This window comes from Desmodus rotundus, chromosome 2, assembly GCF_022682495.2.
Source record: "Desmodus rotundus isolate HL8 chromosome 2, HLdesRot8A.1, whole genome shotgun sequence".
Classification (NCBI taxonomy): Eukaryota; Metazoa; Chordata; class Mammalia; order Chiroptera; family Phyllostomidae; genus Desmodus; species Desmodus rotundus.
Window position 1 is genome coordinate 125,663,630 of NC_071388.1, and position 23,680 is coordinate 125,687,309.

The following is a 23,680-nucleotide window of genomic DNA, read 5'->3' on the forward strand; positions in this document are numbered from 1 at the left end:
CTGGAATTCGTGGGCACTAAATAAACACCAAATATTAAATTACTTGGTTTGGTATTGAGGGAGTTCCTAGCGCATTCATTTTTGCTTGAACTTCCTGTTCTTAATATTCTTGGCTTGAAGTTTTTATTGATGGAAGGTTGAATATTCAGGTCCCCCCACCTTTCCAGCATATGACTAAAACTTAAGGTTATTTTGCTTCCTCTTTTTTTCCCTTTAACCTTTTGGAATTAATTTCAATACTTGAAAGATAAACCACTTCCCTTATTCTTTATAGAGTATATGAGAGACAGAAAAAAGGGAAAATCTTTTTATACAATTGTATTTATTTTACAGATGTTGCAATCTATTTCATGTAACCTCTCATTCTTCGGTTATTTATTTTACTTTCCTAAAATAGCTTGTTATTTGATTAGGAAAAGAAAACAAAAATGTTTACTCAAATGGTAAAAAAGCTCTAGAATCCTGAAAAAGGGAAGATAGAAGACAATTATGATTTCCCAAAATATTGAATATGAATAAATTATAATTTTACATTTCATAGTATTTGTAGGTTTTGTGTAAACACGGTTTAAGTTGGAGATAAGATTTTCAGTAAGGCAGAGGGTGTAGTTTGACAAAAATGGCAGTGGGAACACTGGATAAAGTTGTCAAATATAATCATTTCAGGGCTTTGGAAATTGATGAAAGGCGTATATCAAGTTGAGATGTGATTAATCCTGAAAAACTCTTGAACTCGAAAAAACAATGGTATTGACAATAGCCCTTTTGCCTGGAGTTGCTGCCATTCTCTGCCTAACTCTGTTAGGGGAATACTTCTCGCAGGGCGGGGCAAGCTGGGAAAACTAGCAGCTCCATTGATAGAGGTGTAACTTGGTTTGGAGTGAACCACAGGAATATCCCATGTCCAGTCAGTTATAGTAGTGATCTTGGCGAGTGAAAGTGAATGGCCCCGGCTCAGCTAGACTGAGGACGCTTTCTGGTTTGGGGCAAGCAATGAACCAGAAGACTAGCCTGATATTTAGTGTGGAGTCTGGAAGTGAAAGTCACAAGAAGCTTTGAAAAGCTCTGCGTGACTCTGCTTCAGAGAGACCAGAGGGGAGCAGAGCTGTCCACTCATTTTTAGCTGCCCATGAACCTGTGTGAATACACAGAATCATCATAAGAAGTTATGGCAGAAAATAAAGGCTAGTTTTGAATATTGCTGAATATTGAATGTTTACCAACATACACACGTACACACAGATCCATTGGTAGAGGGTGGGAATGTTATTCACTTCAGGTATTTCTGTACAACCTGTAACCAATTATTGGCTCACTGCTGAGCTGTGAAGATCCAGGGTGATCCCTAGGACTCTAGTCTTAAGAAAATGAAACCAAACAAACAAGCAAACAAAAAGAAAATGCAAAAAACCTGAGCAGAGAAAACAGCCAAACGTGGTAGAGAGTATGGAGGAAACAGATTCTACAGATTTAGTCTAGGCAAATTTTTCAACAAATAATAGCAACAACTCTCAGAGGGAGAGTCAGAATCTAGAGCTGCTGCAATGTATGTATCTAAAATATCTGGTTTCAGCAAAAATATTATGAGACATGCAAAGAAACAAAGTACTCTACAATAAGAGGGGGAAAAGCAGCTAGTAAAAACTGCCCCTGAGTGGGTTCAGATCTTGAACTTGGCATACAGAGCCTTCAAAGCAGCTGTTATAAGAACTAAAGAAAACCATGTTTAAAATATTAAAGGAAAGTGTGATAATGACTCAATAAGTAGAAAATCACACAAAGAGGCAACCTATATAAAATAACCAAATGGAAATTCTGGAGTTCAAAAGTAATATAGCTGAAATGAAAAATTCATATAAGAGGCTCATGACAATATTTGAGATGTTAAAGAAATAATTAGTGGACTTGTGATGCGGACACCGGCCCGGAGTGTCTGCGGCGCTGTGGCTGAGAGGAGACAAATTCACAGGGACTGCTGAGTCCTGTGGAGGAAAAGGGACTGCACAGCCACTCTCTCAAGGGGAGTGCACCTTGGAGTGCCTCAGCCACTCTCTCACGAGGAGAGCGCCCCGACCCTTGCCTTGACAGGCTTTTATAGGCTTTCTAAAGCGTACATTAAGGAAGATTTTCATTCATTATACTTAGGTTTGCTTTTGGTAATTCTTACAGATAGCAATGGAAAGGATTACTGATTTCCTCCTGATTACTGATTACTGATTACTTCTTACAGATTAACAAGGAAAAGATGTTGCAAATGCAAGGGAATGATAAGAGTATAGTAATTGGTCTGGTTACACGTCAATCCTTGCGAGAATTAGCACAGACTTCAGGAACTCAGGGTGATGGAGTTTTAGCAAGAGCAAGTCACAGAGCAGTCTAGGTATAATGCAGGCCTCATTTCCCACAGGAGAACCAATCCATGGGTTTGGCATCCTGCATGCCACAACACGCCTATGAGCTTTCTCATAGGGCTGAGCCACATTCGCCATTGCCAGGCAGATCGGTTCCCTATAGACTTGAAGGTAGATAAATGGAAATTACCCAATCTGTAGAACAGAGTGTAAAAAGAATGATGACAAGCAGAGTCCCAGAAACCTATGTGAATTCAATCAAACTAATATATGTACAATAGGAGTGCCAGAAAAAAGCAGGAGAGACAGAAGGGGGCAGGAAAAAAAAAACATTTGAAGAAATAATGGCTGAAAGTTTGATAAGAAACATTAATCTGATGACCAAGATGCCCAGTGAACTCAAAGTAGTATAAATATAGAGAGATTCACAGGTAGACCCATCATAGTCAAAGTGTTGAAAGACAAAGAGAAAAATCTTGAAAGCAATAAGAGAGAAGCAACTCATCACATCAGTAACAATGAAGACTATAAGAAAATGTTACATGAAGTGCTAGTTAAAAAACAAACTAGCCCTTCTTTTTCCAGCAAAACTATTCTTCAGCAGTGAAGAAAAAATGAAGGCATTCCCAGACAAATGAAAAACTTAGAGAATTTGTTCCCAAGTGTACCTACCCTATAAGAAAAACTAAGGGGTGTCCTTTGGGTAAGAGGAGATAGATGATACCAGATGGTAACATGAATTCACACAGAGAAATGAAGAACACCAGCGAATGTAAATGAGTAAATGTAAAAGATAGTAGCTAGATATAATAGATACATTTTTCTTTGCTTAACTTTTTCAAAATTCTATAAAAATAATTACAGTATTGTTGGGTTTATAACATATATTAATGACTTATAAGTTTAAGAACTTACATTTGAAAAGGTGAAAGATTCCAGTAACTTAAGTTTGTACACTAAGAAACTAGAAAAACAAGAGCAAAGTAAACCCAGAGCAAGCAGAAGCCAGGAAATAATAAAGATTAGAGTGAGAAACCAATGAACTAGGGGAAGTCAATGAAACCAAAAGTTAGTTCTTGAGACTGAGTGACCTCAGCATCATGGCAGAAAGAGAAGGTTCCATTGTTTCTCCCCTTAAATGTGCGCGTATAACAAGTTGGGCAACTGTAACTCAACAGAGGGTCCCCTGCTCAGCACGCAACCAGTCTGATAGACCCATGCATTGGGACACATGAAGATGGTGTACTGGAATGAGTGGGGGAGGTGGTGGGGGTTAGGGGGAGGACAGGGACAGGGGTGGCTGCAGATGTAGTTCAGTGCCCACCACAGGTCTATGGAGCAATGGGAGCTGGGAAGGAGTCGGGCTGCAGCCCTCGGACTACAGCCTGTGGCGTAAGAGGGCAGAAGCAGTTTCTCTCCCAGAAAAGGCATCTCCCTTCCCCTGCCCATCGCAGCAGAAACAGGTAGAGGTGGCTGGGAAACTTCAGACAAAACAGTACAACACACAGCCACAGGATGGTGAACCTGCCTCCTCTCCCCCACATGCCCAGGAAGAGCCGAAAACATAGTGGGAAAAGGAGGTAGCTCTGGGAGCTCTCAAAATCAGTCATCTACCCTCCACCACATCCCCCTGCCACAGGGGTGGTGCCCCATTACCAAGGAAAGCTGCTCACAGAGACCACCAGCAACACTTCTCTTAACCAAAGTGACACCACAGTGATCCTAAAGGCACAAAGAGAGCAGGTAAGGAAAAACAAATACTTAACGGCTATAGTATCATCTCCTGAAAAAACAAAAGAAAATACCCTACCTATCAATCTGCTGAATTGTCAAGAGCAAAACAGTATCTACACACCTCAAACATTCAGACAGAGAAACAATCCATCAAATACCATGAACAGTCAAGGGAACTCGGGAGCACAGAAAGGAAATGAAAAGTCTCTGGAAACCAAGCTGAAAGCCTTGAAGACTGTGATTTAAATGACAGAATTCAAGGCTGCAGTTATAAAGAAACTCAGTGATGTACAAGAAAACTCAGCAGGGTGTCTAAGAATTCAACTCAGTTCTGACACTGCCTACCCAGAGATAGCATCACATTTCAGACGAGGGTTTAGTCTTCTAAAACTGCCTGCGCCCCGCCACACACACTCTTCAAACACCAGTTGCAAGCCCAGGCTGTTTGTTATTGCAAAGGATATTAAAGGATAGTAATCAACAGCCAGATGAAGAGATGCATAGGATGAGGTCCTCCTGGAGCTTGGAATCCGGCAAATGGAAACATTTTGGTTCCCCAAAGTGGAAGTGCTCTGACAAAGAGGACCAATGAGCTGTCTTCCTGGGGTTTTGTAGAGGCTTCATTACATAATCATGATTGGCAATTGAACTCAATCTTCAGCCCCTTTTCCCTTCCCAGAGGTGGGGGGGATGGGGACTGAGACTGGAAGTTGAACCATTTAATCACATGGCTGGCTCTCCTGGCAACCAGCCCCTAGGCTTGGGTGGGGCCCAAAAGCCACCTCATTAACATAACAAAAGGCACATTTATCATTCTCAACACTTAGGAAATTCCAAGGGTTTTAGGAGCTGTCAGGCAAGAACTATGTTTAAAGATCAAATATATAAATCATAATATTACATCTATAGTGACTTAAAACTTCTGAATATCCCAGTAACAAAAATAATTTGAATTACTAATTAGAACTTTTCCTACAAAGAAAAAGCAAGACTCATATGGCTTCATTGGTGAATTCCATCAAATATTTAAAGAGGAAATAATACCAATCCTTCATAAATTCTTCATAAAAAAATAGGAGGAAGGAGTGCCTTCCAGCACATTCTGTGAGTCCAGTATTGCCTTTACACCAAAACTAGAGAAAGACATCACAAATAAATCAACTACAGACCATAGTGTCAACATAAGAAACATTCAAACCTGTAGAGAATTTTTGTGAGTTTATTTGGGCCAAACTGACCACAATTGCTGGGAAGCAAAGCCTCAAGGGATTGAGAAATTGCTCTGGAAAACGACAGTTTTACACTCTATTTTATACGTTACAATCAAAAGAGGAAGCTTAAGTGGGCCACATGAAATTCATTGGTGATGGATTAGGGAGGTAGAAAGAAGCAAAGAGGTGGTGGGGGGACACCTCCAGGATCCGATGAAAAGTGAAATGATAGACTCATCTTTTACTTAGGGAGCTACGGGATAGTAGCAGTCAACCATTAACATGATCACGATAACAGCGAGGGGATTTGTGATCCATCCCCCACCCCTACCCCGTGTGGTGCCTGTGCTTTGAGGGGTCCAGAAAAAGGAAATCTGACATTCCAAAACAGACAGGCTTTGTTAAGGTAAAGTGGACCTTTGTTGGGGAAATATACCTGCCTAGGACATGACTACCTGCCACGGACTGCTGTTCGCTAGAAAGTTTTCATGTCAGACCATCCTGTGTGGTTGCTTTGGGTCTCTGAGAGTGTAAGGCTGCCACTCTGGCCTCCCCGAGCTTGTCAGGCTTTGCATGTGGCCCCTTTTCTTCTACAAAGGACCCTTATGAACATAGCTACGAGAATTTAAATATTAGGAACCCGAATCCAGCAACATATAAAAAGGTTATATATCATGAATAATTAAAATTTTTCTCAGGAATGCAACATTTGGAAATTATTAATATACCATATTACTAGAACAAAAGTCAGGAACTACATATCATCTTAATAGACACGGAAAATAATTTGAGAAAATGCAACACTGACTTGTGAAAAAACTCCAGCAAACGAGTTGAAACCTAGAGGTAAATAATACATTATTAAGTCTGAATGCTTTCCCACTAAGATAAGGAAAAAGATGAAATTGCCCATTCTTGCCACTTTTTTCAGCTGTTGAAACTGAGTGATGGGCAGTAGGGGTTCATCATATCATTCTTCATAGCATTATGTATGTTTCAGCTTTTTTTCAATAAAATTTAGAGAAAATAACAGGTTATTTGAAAAAAAAAAAAAACAACTACTGAGTCCTGAAGTTTTGTTTTGTTTTCTGTTTAGCCAAATTGTTGAAGATCATGTTAGCAATACTTTTAGAATATGAATGAATATATCCTTATATATTAGTGTTGAATTCCTTGTATAAATAATATAGTTGAAAACTTAAGAACATTATTTCTCTTTGCAGTAAGTCGTGTCCAGCCCTTAGAGCGATCAGAGAATTGAAGGAGCTATTTATAAGGGAGACTGGACTTCATGAAAACCAAATTCTTTTGTTGCAGATCCTTATCAAAGTTTTATGTCCACATGTAGTTCTGAGTTATTAGGGTTTGGAAGCTGTTCTCAGTGACATAAATTCAGGACCACAGATGAACTTGGTTGAGCCCTTGGAGTCTGTTTTGATTAGCTATGATCAGAAGTATACCAAAGAAGTGACCTAGGCTGGGAATCAGGGGAGGGGGTGGTTATCATGGTGGGTGGTGGTCGTGGTGGTTGAGTGTATATTCATGGGTGGAGGCTGTTTGTGTTGGGTTGGTAGGGATCATGGATTTGAATTAGGTCTGGTTGCATGTGATATGTAAAAGCCAAGATGATTTCAAAGCAACAAAAAGCACAAAAGCAATTTCAGTCTGTCTTCCCTCTGAATAAGGAAGGCAAAAGAAGAAGAGAAGAAGAAAGTGACATTTAAGAAATGATTCTTCCCCTTCCCTCTGAGACAGGGAGGCTTCACTGGAGAATAACATACTTACCTAGGTCCTTCTGACAGCACTTTCCATCTTTCCAGAAACACATGAGCTTGTCATTTCTTTTCTCCCTTGGGGTTCTTATCTGACCTTTCTGGGTGCCAGCATCACCATCACCGTCTTTAACTCACAAAGTCTATGTCACTTGCAGTGAGCCTTTGTTGTTCTGTCGTTCTGGGGAATACAAAAGAAGGCCAGTGCATCCTCACTGACCTTGCAGAAGTTAGCCTTACTGATTTTGCAATATTTCTGAGTTATGCTCGTGTTTGCATACACAAACACACCCCAATTAGAGGACAAAGTGAGTACAAGACAGTTACAGAAGTTCACAGGCAGCCTCCAGGTGTCTATTTGAGCCGAAATACTCTTGCAAAGTTTCACAAGTAAGGGAGAGTGTGAGCCAGATCTGAAGGCTGGGTAGGATTTTGAAAGTTACTTGTGTGACCTTCATTAAGTTGAACAAGTGAAAGCAAGATTTGTATTTAAGGTTTTGTAGCTCATTGATTTTGCTCTTTTAAATGGAGTGCATCTGCGTCCAGACCTCCTTTATTTCAGTCAGCTGAGCCACAAGTGTTGGTGAGGGTAGATGTGCCCTCTCTCCTGCAGGGCCCTGCCAAAGAGGAGGAATACCTCAAAGAGCTCCTAGAAATTCTCTCTCTCCCTGATCTAATATTCAGATACAATATCTAATATTTATTCCCTGTCTCATTTTTTTTATTCCTCAAGAACTTTAGATTGGGTATGTATAGGCCCCAATAAAGAAAAAGTTTCCACTTCAAAGCCATCTTCTCGTAGCCCCCATACTCAGTGCTCAGAGGCCTCCTGGGGCACTGTCCCTGTCTTGCGGCAGACGCTCGCCCCCGGCACACGTGAGCTTCACTCCTTCCCCACCAGCTCCTCCCTGGCCTCCCTTTGCCTTCTGCTGAGCTTACCTGGAACTCTGAATTCTCGAAGCTCATATCGTGCAATTTTGTCATATAATAATGGAAATCATTAGTCATTACTCCTCGTTCTGCAGTTCTGTGGCGGAGGTTACTAGGAAATTAGTTTCTGTGTTCCAGTGAACAAAGTGGAAATAAAGGGAGATTAATTCCTTACCCTTCTGGTTGTTCACTGTAACTTTTGCAAGAAGCAGCTATTCTCTGACCCTTTGGTTTATGACCTCTGCATGATGCTGAGAAATGAAACATTTCTAACTACTCCTATTTCCCTCGTTAGACCATGTTCTCTTTTCAGTACTTTTCAGAGCTTAGTGTGAGAGGCAGAAAGCCGCATCCTACAAATAGACTGGGAAACAGGGCTGCACGTTGGTAATTGGAGTTAAGTGATTTCTGTCAAAGCCCACAGGCAGGGAGGAGTGAGTCACAGGCTTTCTCGCGTTGAGTGTGTTGCAGGGGAATTATTTCCCGGGACTGCCGACTCTTTCCTGCCCACTGCGGTTACATTTTAGAGCAATGGCCGTTGTTGAAGCCCCTCCTCAGCTTTGGGCCAAGCACTATAAATACACAATGAGTTGGTCTGCTCCAAATAAAGGACACCTGGATACAGTCAGTGGCCGAGAAAAGCCCTTTACCAACAGATTATACTTAACTCTGAGATTGTCATTTCAGGAATAAAGATTAAACGTCCGTTCTCTCTGTGCTTTTGTGACCAGCCTAAACTGAGGGAGCCCCTGGTATGGTCAGCCACAGTGAAACCCAGTATTGGAGGCCACTGAAGGGACTGTTATTTGAGGTGCTGTAAGATGTGTCGGACCCTATTGGAGAATAAGTATTTCCTCTAAAGGCGGTTGGCAAAGGGTTGATGAATGAAGGGAAATAATGTTCCTTCATCTGTATTCCTCATAGAGAAAGCAGTTTTTAAAGCAATTTAGCTTAATTTTTATGTAAGATTACATGTAATTCGAGGCACAGATTTTAAATGTACCATTTGATGAGTTTTGATAAATGTGTATATCCCTGAAACGGGTGCCGCAGGCAAGGCACAAAACATCGCCACCCCCAAGTGCTCCTTCAGGCCTCCTGACGTCGCCTCCACCCCCACAGGCGACCGCTCTTCTGATTGCCACCACAGGGATTGACTGTGCCTGTTCTTGAGTGTCATGAAAACGAAATCGTTCAGTGCCAACATTTGTGTCTGGCTTCTTTGTCTCAGCATAATGTTTTTCAGATTCGTCCATGGTGTTTCACATGTCAGTCATTCGTTTATTTTTTTTAAATCACAGAATAATATTCTGTTTTATAAATATAGCATGATAGATGTATCACTTTTTCTGATAATGGACATGTGAGTCATTTCCGGTTTGGGGCCTTTAGGAGCAATGCTGCCCGAACATACCAGCTCATCATTCCTTCTAAATTACGGACTATATCGCTGTAAGTTGTTCACAGTCTTTTCTTATTCTTTCAACATTTATAGGATTTTTAGTGGCATACTATTTCAGTTCTTAATACTACTCATTATATTTTCTTTTTCTTTATCACTCTTGCTAGGGGGTTAACATTTTTATCCATCTTTTCAAACAACCATTTTGGCTTTGTTAATTTGTCCCAGACAAACCAGAGAAGCGGAACCACTGGGACGGGGTGTTCGTGTGCGTCTAGGTGTGTGTTAAGGGATTTGTTACAGGGCGCTGACCGTACACAGTTGTGGGAACTACCTTACCATTCTCTATAAGGCTGTTTTCTTTGTGTCTGATTCTGGAGCTTGAAATCTACCGGTCAGGCAGCCAAGAAGGGAAAACCACACTCAAGAGTTAATATTAGAGTTAATATTGTAAACTTCATGTTAATTCCACTAATCCCTCACCCTCTGTACCATTGTTATTAACTACCTTGTATCCATAAGTGTTTAAACCGCAGTCTACCCTGCTATCTTTTTTGCATTAGACAGTCAATTGATAAAGAAATTAGAGAAAAATGATCATCTTTTATATTTACCTGCATATTAACATTTCTGATGCTTTTCATTCCTTTCTCTAGTTCCAAGTTTCCAGCTCATGTCATTTCCTTTCATTGCAAAGGAACTTTTTTTTCTGGTTGTTTATTTCTTGCCATGCAAGCCTGCTAGCGGTGAATTCTCTCTTCATTCATTTATCTGAAAATGGCTTATTTTTGACAGGAATTTTTTAATGACAAAGGTATAGAACCTGGTAGAGAATTCTGGGTTGACCATAGTTTCCTTTCAACACTTAAGAGAGAGGCTGTTTGTTTGTTTTCTAGGCTTCCTCTTTTGGATGAGAACTCTGGTGATACTTCTTTGCACCCTTCATGGAATGTATCTCATGGTTCTCTGGCTGCTTTCAACATTTTGCCTCTATGTGTGGCTTTCAGCAGCTTGATTGTGATAAGTGTCATTGTCTTTGTATTTGTCTTGCTTCTAGTTCACTGAGATACTGAATCGGAAGTTAATGTTCTTCACCTAATTTGGAAAGTTTTTGGCCATTATTTCTTCAAGTACTTTTCTCCTCCATTTTCTCTGTTCTCTACCTCTAGGTGCCACTTCATTTCCGGTTTAGTCCTCATGATGATGTCCCACAGGTCACGGAGGCTCTGCTCGTTTTTGTCTCCCCAGTCTTTATTTTTATTGTCTCTGTTTTCCTGATCAAATCATTTCCATTTTTTTCAAGTTCATTTTTTTTCTGGCATCTCCAAACTATTGTCAACTCTATTGTATAGATTTTTCATTTTAGATAAAAAACTTCTTAGTTCTGGAATTTCTTTTTTTCTTTTGTTAAATTATCCTTTCCTTTTCTTTAATTATATTTATAGTACCTGCTTTAAATTCTTTGTCAATTTCAACATTTATATAGTCTTGGGTTATGTTTTTGTTTACTGATTTTCTTGATGTTGGTTTTTATCTTCCTGCTTCTCCACATGTCTAGTAATTCTTCATTATGTATTAGACATGATAATGCTATATTGTAAAGTGTCTGTATTTTATTACCTTCCTCTGAAGAGTGTTGATTTTTGTTCTAGCAGGCAGTTAAATTACTGACTTAACACCTTCAACTATGAAGACTTGATATTATGGTTTGTTGGGCATGTCTGAGTTTTCTCCCTAGTCTTAGGAAGTCTTAACTCCGGGGCCTAATGCAGGGCCTTTCTGGGGTCTCATTGGAAAGTTGAAATGTCGACCAAATCCATTTGACTTGTCAGGGTTCCAACTTTGACTCCCCAACAGTGAACCAGTAGCTGAATCTCTGAATACCTTTTAAGGTTTCCTTGGAGTCTCTCCTACAAATCCTCAATTATGGGGTCACTCAAGGATTTTAAGACAGTTTATATATGGATTTGGAGGTTCCCTTCTTTGGTCCCCACTTTCTGGTGGTGCCCTCCATTTCTAGCCACCCTGATGATCCAAACTTAATTCTAAAACTGTAGCATTTTGCTTACCTTCTGCTTATTTCCTGCCACCCAGAAGGGAGGTTCCCAGCAGTGACCCAGCTTTGTAAATGTGGTTCTTACCCAGTGCAGTTTCTTTTTTTTGGAAGTATCAAAGCTCTTCTAGTGTGGGTCCCTTTTCCTCACTCTTCACTGTCTTACTGTAAGTATTATCCGTGGGAAGATCATTCCAGTACAGGCTTCTCTGCCATTGTGAGTATATAATTTCTCAGCTTCAATTTGTAAAGAATCCCATGTTAAATTAGTCATCCAGTTCTTTTTTTAATTTTAATTTTTTTATTTTTAAGTATAGTTTATTGATTATGCTATTACAGTTGTCCCATTTTTTCCCTCCCCTCTGTCCCCCTCTGGCCTGACCCCTGCTCCCGCCAGCATTTAATTACCCAGTTCTTGAACAAGTAGTGCAGTTGAGCAGTCTGCCCGGGTCAACAGTCGGGGTTGTTTCTTACCAGAGCTCTGACTTTCTCCTGCCTTTGCTGTGTATGCCAACTCTTTGCTTTCAATACAGTAGCCATTTCTGGGTTGACAGGGAGAGTCAGTTTGTAACGACAGTTCTCCCTCTGCCCTGCACACCATGGCTGGAGAGGCGTGAGTGTGTGTAGTGTGTTCTGGGTACTCGCACGGTAGAACGGTATCTGGTGAAGACCGTCAGGTAGTAACCACCACCAGAGGGTCAGCGCCCTCCAGGAACTGTCTCAGAAACCACAGCCCAGTCTGGCAGAGACCCCTTCCTGAAACCAATATCCAGGCATTTGGAAACCTTTGTGTTTCGTACTATAAAGAACTTGCATTCATACATGCACTAGCCTTTTCTCTTTAGCAGATGAATAGCATCCCAGGGCAACACATAACATTTAAGAATATGCACATCATTCTCTCAACTTCACAAGCTGCATGCAGTGTCCAAATTTACATGCTCTTAGTTAATACCAGGGATGTTTCCTTTTCACAGCAAAGAAAACCTACTAGGGCTTAGGAGAGGTTAAAGGAATTAAGTTACAGTACAACCTGGGTTTTGAGAGACAGTCCTAGCCGAGGATGTATCTAGCAGGCATTGCATATATGTTTTATGCCAGGGGGCTTATAGATTTGATGCAACTCTGGATAAACCGAATGAGACCTTAAAATTAAGTATCTCTCAGCCTTTCTTCAAACGTATGTGCAAGGCCTTGGTCTACTTTTGGGTGTTCTCACCACTCTATGCTTCCAGCTTAATTTTTTGTTCTTTCTCTACTTCTCTTTCAGTACCAAAAGCTCATTATCAAGGTGTCATCTTAATTCTGATTAACTTACAGTTTATTTTTCCATGCTAAAAAGGGAGAAGGGAAGCTATAATCAAGCAAACAAAACAAAATGAAAAACACAGTTCATATGAGGGAGTGAAAAAAAAATTTGTCTTGATCTCCATTAAAAGAATAATCAAAGCACTTCCTCTCTGCCCGTGGGTCCGGGTGGCCAGTTAGAATCCCTGTCTTTCACCAGCAGCTGCATAAAGGCTGTAACAAGTGACTCAGAAAAGGGGCACTCTATGGTGACACCTAGTTTTGACAGTTTGCACAATGAAAATAGCTTAGGGATGTAGCCTGCCTTCTACAGTGGTTAATTTCGTATTTCTTTATTTTCTTCTTCAGTTTCAAGAAAGAACTGCGAACACTAACACACACGAACTGTATATATGTCTCTAGTTTCCTTAACAAAATTCAAACCCCAAGCACCTCTGACAGGTTGATAAGAACAGTCATAAATGTGTGAGCCGTGCTTCAGAGGAAAAACTGAACCGCTCATGGTTCTAGGGGAGAAGAAAGATGAGTGTGCTCCGTGTTCCAGGCACGTGGCTGTTGCAGCGAGACAGCCGCGGGTGCTTCTTTCCCTCCCCCAGGAGACTGACTGCACGTGAGTGAGGAGAGGGAGACTCAGGAGAGGCTGTGCCCTGCCTTGCTTACTGGAGAAGAACGGGGGTCAATATTGCCTTAGGCCCCCAACTTGAGAATGCAATGCAGTTTTGCAGGTGAATTATACCTGCCACCTACTTCTCAGTATATTTTCTTAAATCTAAATTGACAACTGAGGATGCGTCAGAATCTTGTCCATACTGTGTGTTATTTTTGTTAAATACCATATACAGAAATATATATGCATACATATTTTCTGAAAACATGGCACTGGTGAACCCTTTTTTTAAATTGATGTATAAAGTTAGCATTCTCCCAGTTTAGTGACTGCTGTGCCTATTAATCATACCTGGATACCCTACTAGTTTTAGGTGTACACCATAGTGATGATGTACATTATGACATGCACAGTAAGTCTGGTTACCATCTGTCAGCACAGAGAGTTACTACTGTGTTATTGACCGTGTTCCCTACGCTGTGTATTGCATCCTCCCGACTTCTGCATTTTATAACCGGAAGTTCGTACCTCTTAATTCCCTTCGCCTCGTTTATCTACACACTATTTGCAGATGCTCGTTTAGGTGCAGCAGTATTTGTTGAATGAATCAGTGATGGGTTTGGGGTTTTTTTTTAAATAATGTCTTCACTGAGATATAATTTGCATATAATACAGTCCATATAGTTCAGTAGCTTCATGTATGTTTACACAGTTGTGCAACCATTACCACAATTTTAGAACATTTTCATTACCTTAAAAAGAAATTTAAAACCTATTAACTATCATTACCCTCCTTCCCATCTCCCTTTTCCCTAGTCCTAAGCAACCACTAACCTACTTTCTGTCTTTCTAGATGCCCGTCCTGGACATTTCATGTAATATGTGGTCTTTTGTTAGTGCCTTCTTTCACTTAAATTAATTTTTTCAAGGTTGATCCATGCTGTAGCACAAACCACTACCTCATTCCTTTTTAATGGCTGAATGATGTCTAGATAGACCGCATTTTGTCCATTCATCAATTTGTGAACTTTTGGGTTATTTCCATCGGTCAACTTCCGGCCCTTGTGAATAATGCTACTCTGAACTTTTGTGCTGGCACAGTTTTCCATTTTCTTGAGTATATACCGGGGATCAGAATTGCTGGGTCAAATGGTAGATAACTCTGTAACTTTTTAAAGAAATAGTAGCTTCTTTTAGAGAATAGCTGCACCATTTAATATTTCTACCAGCAGTGCTTGAAGGTTCTGATTTTTCCACATCCTTGCCAATGCTTATTATTACCTGAATTTTTTATTATAGCCCTTTCAGTGGGTGAAGTTGTATCTCATTATTGTCTTGGTTAACGTTTCACTGACGACCAAGAACGGGGAGCTTTTTTGATTTCTTCGTGTCAGCAGCAGGTATTTAACGCCAGCCCTTTTCTGCCTGCTGCACAACGTGTGTCTGGATGTGCGATGACCAGTCTGTTGTACCTGAACATTCCTGGGACTTTCGCATGCTTTGAATACATGTATTACAGCAGTGCCTGGGGTTTCTCAGAACGGAGGGCTGGTCTGTGTGTTTACAACGTTCTTGTAAACCCCGCCCCTTCTACCGAGAATCTTAATCATGGGCCCTCCTTTTTAACTCTGTTCTGCAACAAAAGGAAAAACCTTATTAATGCTGGCATATTACTATTAGATTATTTATGCTGTGCTTTGTCATGCTGTCTGTCATTTATTTTTTTTTTTTTGCAGGATCCTGCAAAATGATAAATAAGTGACAGAGGGTATGACAAAGGCCAGCGTAAATAATCCAGGGTTCTTTGACTGTTGCTGCGATGTGAGATTTTATGACATTGCTTACCCTTGGCCGTGTGTTTGTGGCAATCCTCACAACTTCATTCTTTTTATATATCAGTTCCGTTCTCGGAAAGTTGTGCATACTTGTGAAACTGTGTATACTGAATATGACTTTCTCGTTGACTTCCTTCCTGCCCATAGTGTTTGTACACAGGCAGTGCTGCAGCTCCGGGTTTTTAGCACACGTGTGAGGCCCTTGGAGGTGCTTATTTAGAGAGAAGTGAGAACTCGTTATTTTATTCTTCAGTATTGACCTCTCAGGCTTCTAGTGCGGCGCATGCACTAGGAGGTGGTGGTGATGGCAGTGGTGTGCCTTGTAATACCTGGAAACTGTGTAGTGGAAGTAATCTTGACTCAGAAGACAGAGGTCTGGTTGTAACGTGTAGAATGCTTTGTACGTGGGAGGTGCTCAATGAATTGTGTTTAATCAGTGAATGAGCAAGGCATTTCATCTCTTTAAGCCTTGATTTGTGAATCAGGAAAAGTGAACAACAGTCCCTTGCAGCTCTAAAACTTTTTGGTACGAAGATCGCATTCCCAGCTTCTTAGGTTAAAGATAAAACAAAAACAATGAAATATAAACAACTCTTTTCAAGGTGCCTGGTATATATCCTTGAGGGTCTGTGAGTGGGCCTCAGCCACTGCAGGATGTGGCTCCCTGCATGGGCCTTTGATGGGCCCTGGCACTGGGTTATGTGTATTTGACTCAGTTATAGAAATTAAATCACTTTTTTCCTGTTGCCAATATAAAGTAGCCCTAAGTGAATATTGGCCAAGCTGAGAATGACTGGTGAGGTCATTTTTAATGGGAGATTATATTTCACCGTGGCTGATTTCTGTCCGATTTATTGCTCTTAACTCCTGATGCAGGGCTAGTGATGATGGTTCTGGCAGGAGCTCGGTCTCCAGCTGAGCGCAGTGACTGAGTCAGTTCCTGGCTGGTGTGGACAGCCCGGCACCGTGGTGTGCTCCTGTGGGGCGCCCTATGGGACCCTCTGATAACGGAGGCCGCGTGTTCCTCTCCGATGTTGCGAGAGAAACACTGCCTTGTCCAACACACCGAACAGAATCACTGGGGACCCTTTATCTTTTGAGAGGAGATATGCGCGGGGTATGTTTGGACTGAATTGAGCCCTCGTTCATGAAGATGGTTATCTTAGCTGTTGGCAGAGGAACTGGATGGGGAAACTGAACTCAATTTCCTAAAACTACCTGGGGCAGACAGATGGTCGTGGGTTTTTTTTTTTTTTTGAGATTTCTGATGGTTTTTTAAACCTACTTTTTTTCCCTCCCCTCCTCACCCCCCATTTAAAATAGCAATGGTGAAAGAAACAGACACCCTTAACCTATCAGATGCGTGGCCAGCTCTAAATAAAAAATTAACAGTACCACGTTCTACCAGTTCTTAAAAAGAAGTGCCATTTCAAACACCTGTTATCTTCGCTGTAATCAATGTACGGAAAAATGAGCCTGACAGACAGGCTGTCTTGGTAGAGTGAACTTTCACTTTGAAGTAGCCGTCTTCCGTGTGGAGCCCGCTTGCAAACACCTGCTTCTCCTCCCGGTAGAATGGGGGTTGCAGGTGGCACCTACCTGCTGGCCGGGTTTTCTTTGGGCCTCTTTTTATAAACATGTTTCTGATCTCTGTAGTTCAGCAGTGAGGTGTGGTTATCATTAACTTTAAATAAGTTTGTAATAGGTGGGCGTTTTATGTTGCATATTAATGATGTTGCATATTAATAGGTGATGGTGTGTTACAAAACATAAAAGCTAAAAGAGAAAGCATCCTTGTGTGGTGCCCAGTGGATCTTGTACTTGTTTTGTGAATACATACAGGGACTTCTAACCCGCGGCCCGCAGGCCGCATGTGGCCCGGGACGGCTGTGAATGCGGCCCAACACAAAATCATAAATTTACTTAAACCATTATGAGATTTTTTTGTAATTACATGTTGCAGTGTATTTAATGTGTGGCCCAAGACCAATTTGCTTCCAGTGTGGCCTAGAGATGCCAAAAGTTTAGACACATATTAATCATTAAGATCATATCTAGCAAAACCATAAGCCTCTCTTTTCAAATACCAACAAGGTGTGAATGCCAGTAATACGTGGGAGATAAACCACTTCCCCTCTCTTTGCATCAAAAATAATTCCTGTTTCGCTGCCCCGCCCCCACCCCGCCCCCCATTCCTTTATGTTGAACCCAAGTTCCTTCCGCTGTGTTTAGTGTGTGGTCCAGAACTTGGAATTAATGGTTCAGTGATTCTGAATGAGGATTTCCCACTCCTTTCCTCTGTGGCGTTTTCTCCCCTCTTCACTTTTCTAGAATTTAGGCTCTTCATTCCTTTGTTACATCTGTTCATTCATTTGTTTAAAAAATATACTACGGAGTTGCCAGCAGGCCAGGCTCTGTGCTGGGCACTGGGCCCTGGCGCCGAGGGTGCCGTCCCACCTCCCAGGAGCGCTGTGCGCAGGGAGGGGCTCTGCTGCCAGGTGCCTCACTCTGTGTGTGTGGTCCCACCTCCCCCACATCCCATGTGTGGTGAGCTCCTTGAGGACAGAGCATGCCTTTCAAGGATGCAGCTTTGACATTTCAGCACATGGCAAACAGCAGGCTCTTGGAGATGCTCCAAGTGACTGCAGGCTGAGTTTGGAAGCAGCCACCGAGGATTTTAAAGTTTCTCTTTTTCAAACGATTGGACAGTCAACTGTCTTCCTTTCTCAGGAGGATACGGGTGGTGGTGCACCATGTGGTCACGTACGACACAGCACTTTCGAAAGGCAGCTGCTATATCGAGGGAGGTGGTTATCATTCCCCTTCGTTTCCTGTGTCGCCCTCTTTCTGTTCTCACTGCCTCCCTGAGCCACCGTCACTTCTGTCCTCCCTGCCCTCCTCTCTCCCCACTTTCCTTCCTTCCTCAGAGGCAGAGGAAAGCACGAGTAAAACAATGTGTGTGTGGTTCCCTATCCCTGTCCCTGTGGCTTCCAAATACACGTATCGAGTTCATACATCAGGGCTGCCCGGGAGAGCCTGGCTCCACACTTCACAGGAACAGCCCGCTCCGGGCGTGTCTGTGACATCTGTGGCTGCTTCTGCTCCTACCATCCACGTCCTTCCAGAAACAAGCACTTTTGGTAACAGGGAAAGTGTCCTCTTAGATTAAACCCAGCATTTAGCCCCTCCTACATTATGTGAGTCCTGGTGAAGAATTGTCTCACCTGGGTTATCTGCCCCTCGTGTAATGCCTGGTGGGCAATACCACAGAACCGGTACAGAAGTGAGGTCTTCGGTGAAAGATGCAGCGTGGGCTGGTGTGCGAGAGTAGGGGATGAAGCTGGACCCTAAGCAGCAGTAAGAGCTGAACTTCACTGCTTACATTAACACCTTTTTTCCCCTTGCCCTTTCACCGTTTAAAAAAATGGGGCTCTGGAGAGCATGGTGTGACTAGCAGGGAGAAGATCCTACTAACGTATCTTGGCAGAATCCTGTCTCCTCCTTTTGAAGGGGACTTGTGTACAATAAGCTAAATCTCCCCTGAAAAGCAGTAACATTAACCTGAATTCTTGATTTTCAACCAAACTTAAATCGGAGGCTCTTCTACAGGTAGGAAAGTGTCCTGTGAACACAAACTAACAAAAACATTATGTTTTGAATCTTTCTCATTGTGATGAAAACAAAATGGGGAGCTGTCCCCTGAGAGGAGCTGTGAGGTGATGGGGGTCTTGCCCTCTCACTGGTGCTGGGGTTCGGAGCAGCCCTGGCCCACACTGGGGAGGCAGCTGGAAGCGCCTGATTCTCCCTTTCACAGATCTCTCCTACCCCAGAGCCTCAAGCCACTAAACTGAGCGTTTGGAATTCATTGTGTATTTATCCCTATCACTGTGTAACTAAGGAGAAGATTCATCATAAGAAAATGGAATTGCAGAGGAGACCCTGTTGGATTAGCTGACAAACTGCCAGTTGGAGGAGCAGTAAAAAGCCTCGCCTGGCGGGGGTCTCAGCTCAGTCTAGTTCTCCCTGAGCAAAGAGGCAGACCTAGAGTGCCCGTGGCACACGGGTGTGTTACTCAGTCGGACAGTACTTACCTAGTGCCTGGTGACGGGACAGAAAGTCATCACCTTCCCATGAAGTCCTCAAGGCTGAGGAGGCAAGATGGACAAATGGGGAGGGGGGAAGTGTGCGATTTTTCACAGCCAGGGTGGCACTGAATGCTGACTGCTTGTGGGGAGGAGGGACTGGGACTGTTTATTCCAGAGGTGGGGCTTGAGCGGGGTCTCACACTAGGGGTTTTAGTGGGTGGAGAAAGAGTGGAAGGCAGAAGGGCATTCCTGGTGGAGGATCCTGCAGGTGGCCTTAAAAACGTCATTTCACTAGGTCTTAGCAGAAACAAGGCTCCTCGTTTTGGAACTCTCTTAGTATAGCAGACTGGGGGTGGGGGGGGGCTGTGCCTGTTTTTGTAAATAAAGTTTTATTGGAACACAGCCATGTCCATTCTTCCCCCTGTTGTCTGTGACTGCATTCCGGGTACAAACCTGAGTAGGTGGTGGTGACAGAGACCACGCAGCCTGCCGAGCCTCAAACATTTACCATCTGGTCGTTGATGGTCAATGTTTGCTGACTCTTGACATAACACTTTTATTCCTTAAAACTCCTAGTGCAGAGGACACACACTGTCAGCAGCCAGGCTTTGCTCGCAGACCTTCATGGACCTGTTGGTTTAGTTAACTTCAGGAATTTCTCTTCACCCCACACATTACACCTTCAACTCCGTAGCTTCTAATTTTGATGCCTTCTGGCTCCGAACATCTGGAACTGGAATACTATGTGAAGAAAGGGAGGCACCCTAAGTCTCCCCTTAAATGTTTGATTACCCCAATTCCCAGCTGGTTTTGACCCAGTCTAATTTCTTACAACCTCTGCTGCTGCTTATTTGCTTGGTGAATGTTGCCAAACAAAATCGAATTGGAAATAGTGGTAGGAGCCACAGGCACTGAAAAGCATCACTATTCGTTGGTGAGGCAGTCCATTTGATAATTGGATTCTGGAGCTGGCCGTTCCCTTACAAGCAAGTGAGAGAGAGAATGTGTTTTCAGAAGCGGCTATGCATTTGAAATACTGCTTTCTTGGATATAGTGACTGAAAGTTGTGTTGAATTACATAGCAAGTGCCAACTTTAAGCATCTGCTCTGTTCAGTATTATCCGTTGTTAGGAGTGCTAGACTTTTTATAAAGATTAACGCATTAAATAAGAGCTGGCTGAAATAGAGGTGTAGTTATTCCCATTCTATAGATGTGGAAGCAGACGCTTTGACAGGGTCAGTACGTTCCCTGTGAACTGTTAAATGGCACTGCCTCCAATCTGTGATAAGGAAGATACTAATTTTTTGCTGTAGTTATCCTTAGCAAGGAGAAAACACTGAAGCAAGAGGTCAAAAAGTTCTCTGTTTCAGACTATCAGGAGAACTGGTTTTCAAGGGAAAGATGCAACTAGCCCTCTCCTCTCCCCCTTAGCACTAACCTCTCTTCGAGCCCCAGCAGCCGCCGACGTCACTTACATACACTGTCAAATGGTATTGTGGCTTGGGATCTAATTTCTCATTAATACTTTGTAAAGATAGAAAACTGTCCGCCGTAAGTAAGGGTGACATTTTCCAAGCAGGTCTGGAAAATACCATGTTTTTCAGACTATAAGATGCACCCCCCTCATTTGGGAGGGAAATGGGGGTGCGTCTTACAGTCTGAATGTAGGTTACATTTACATTTGTTATTAAATATTCTACCACATTTTTTGCTTCAAATTTTTTTTCCTATTTTCCTCTAAAACCTAGGTGCGTCTTATGGTCTGAAAAATACGGTATAGTAGGTCCAAAAAGAGAAGCATGTATGTTTGCGGTTGTCCTAACATACAGCTCAAATAATCATTCCTAAACAAAAATCTCATCGTAACTTTCCCTCCCTAAAACCTTTCAGAGCTCTGCCAAGCCCTTGGCCATAAGGGCCAGAGTCTCTCTCTCGGTGCTTGATGTCTTCCGGATTTGGGGCGCGTCTGCTTTTCCTGTCTGACCTCTTAGCACCTCCCAGTGTCACTGCAGTCAGAGCAGGTCCCTGCATTTGCAACCACCTTAGTTCTTGAACACCCTCTCTGCCTTGTCCCTCTACCTGGCTCACTCCCACTTCACCTTCACATCTCAGCTCAGCTGTAGCTGGACTCAAGGGGGAGGTCTTCTTTGATCTCAGAGAGTGGGATGGGCATCCTTCCCTTGCCCCTCCCGAACATGATGTCACTCATACTGCTGTTCAGTTGTTTAATTATTCCTCCGCTGTTCACCACTAAACCATAAGCTTCTTAAAGGCATTCTTTTTGGTTTGATTCTATAGTTACAAGGAATAGGAGCCCATTTGAGCTAGGTAGTTGAAAGGGAGCTTACGGTGAGGAAATAATTGAAGCAGTAAGAAGATCTTCAAGGAAATTTAAGAACTGAATCCCTAAGAGGCTCTGCCTCACAGACATACCTAATGGCTTTCTGCTCTTCCACTCGCTAACGCTGTTCGCCCCTGTCTCCTGCTGGCTGCCTCAGCCCTAGCACGTGTCTTCACGAAGCTGCTGGTGACCTCAGCTTGTCGGCATGGCCTGGCATCGTCCCCGCCAGCCTGCGGGACCTCCTAATCCTGTGGCAGGAACCTATTTCCTGCTCCCTACTTCTTTGGTTTCTCACTTTCCCAGTAGTAGATTTCCAAGCAACCACTCCGGCTGAGGTGGCTCACCCATTCAAACTGGGCCACACACATCCTGCAGGCGGGCTGTTCTCACTGCACATCAGTCAGACCTGGTGCTAGCTGAGGGGTTGCACGGGTCAGTGCACAGCTGCCACTGCGACCTCTCTTTTCGGTTTCTCTTCCTGGCCCTTGCTTACCAGGATGCTAGGCTTTGTTTCCTGAACTTCATGTATCCTTTGTTCTTTTTCATCCTTTACAGATATCATTAATGGAGCTCAAGAAAAATGTGTATTGCCTCCTATGGATGGCTACCCCCACTGTGAGGGGAAAATCAAGGTAAGGTTGAAGTATTGAGTATTCATTTCCATCATCCTCATTGGACACTACCTCGCCCTTCCTTAAAGGGTGAGCGAGCCCTTTAAGGGAGTCATTTAAGGGCTGTTTCAGTCCTGCCTGTTTGGGGCTGTGGCCATGACAACCCTTCCCTGCCGCTGCCAACTCTGTGAGGTCAGTCAACAGTGGCTCTGACTGGTCAGACTGAAAGAGCCTGGACCATTTCAGGCGCCTGCTGTGTCTTTGAGTCGGCCTTTCCCTTGCTTTCCCAGCCTCCAGCAGGTGATCTTTCAAGGGCCAGTGACAAGGGGCTGCCATTATTTAGTGTCCAGCTTCTCTCTCTCAGTCCCTAGGCCCAGCTCTGAAATCTCCAGAGTGTCATTTAAATGTCACATTTGCATTTGCTGTTGAATACCCAGAGACACTTGGCCACTTTTCCAGTCTTAATATATTTTTTTAAAATCCTATTTATATGACCTGTCGTTGGGGAGACTGCTCCCCTGCTCAGCAGTTGCCAGAGAAGAGTCTTGGTTCAGGAGTACAGTTAGGATGGGGAGACCCAGGCCTGGGGACATTTCCGCGGTCTCTGTGTGGGACTCGTGTGCTCATTCGTGTGCTCTCTTCCTGGCACTGTGCTCCTGCTGGTGAAACCAGCTCTCTGGGGAGGGGATTTTGATGCAAGGGTCCCATGAGGCACTTGCTCATGATAAAACTCTCCTGGCTTTTGCCTCTCCTGGGCTTCGCTCACTGATGTGCCCATGACCTCTCCTCTGAGCACATCTGCGGAGGCCCAGCCCAAGTGTGCGTGTGTCTGCGGGTCGTGCAGGAGCTGTGTCTGTCATCCCGACCACAGCTAAGTGACTGAGCTTTGGCCTCCGCTTGAGCCATGCGCATGTCCTCTCCCTCTGCCAGGAGATGGGCGGGGTCACCAGAACGGGCCGTTCAGAGATGTTCTTACCTGGCTCTTGTCGTTTCAGTGGATGAAAGATATGTGGCGCTCGGATCCCTGCTACGCAGACTACGGAGTGGATGGGTCCACCTGCTCTTTTTTTATTTACCTCAGTGAGGTGAGTGGCTTCGGAGGGGTACATGGATGTGGTTAAGTAGGTTTTGCAGGCAAGCCTAGAATTCAAAGAGCTTGAAAACATGTATTGTTTTTACATGGTAGACCTGTGATTTCCTTCTTTATTACTCTCCTCTGCCCCCCACATAGGGTGACATTTTTTTTTAATCTGACAGAAAACAGGCATTGCTAACTAATTTTTCTAAAAACCATTCTAAACCATTGAGTGTACGTTGAATGCATTCGCATCGCTGTGCACCCATCACCACCGTCCATCCATCTTCAGAGCCCTCCACCCTGTCTCCGCGAAACTGCCATTAAACAATAACTTCTGTCCCCTTCTTCCGCCCCTGGCAAC

The 23,680-nt window shown here is 43.1% G+C and overlaps 1 protein-coding gene across 9 annotated transcripts in view; it reads left to right on the top strand.

Annotated features, from left to right (window-relative positions):
• The window catches only part of MGAT5 (alpha-1,6-mannosylglycoprotein 6-beta-N-acetylglucosaminyltransferase), a 335,766-nt gene that overhangs the window by 164,275 nt on the left and 147,811 nt on the right, over positions 1-23,680 (top strand). For all 9 annotated transcript variants that reach the window (XM_053918609.2, XM_053918606.2, XM_053918607.2 and 6 more), the window contains 2 exons: positions 22,186-22,262; positions 23,237-23,326. In XM_053918609.2, the coding sequence (XP_053774584.1) occupies positions 22,186-22,262; positions 23,237-23,326 (167 nt within the window). The remainder of the gene's footprint in view (positions 1-22,185; positions 22,263-23,236; positions 23,327-23,680) is intronic.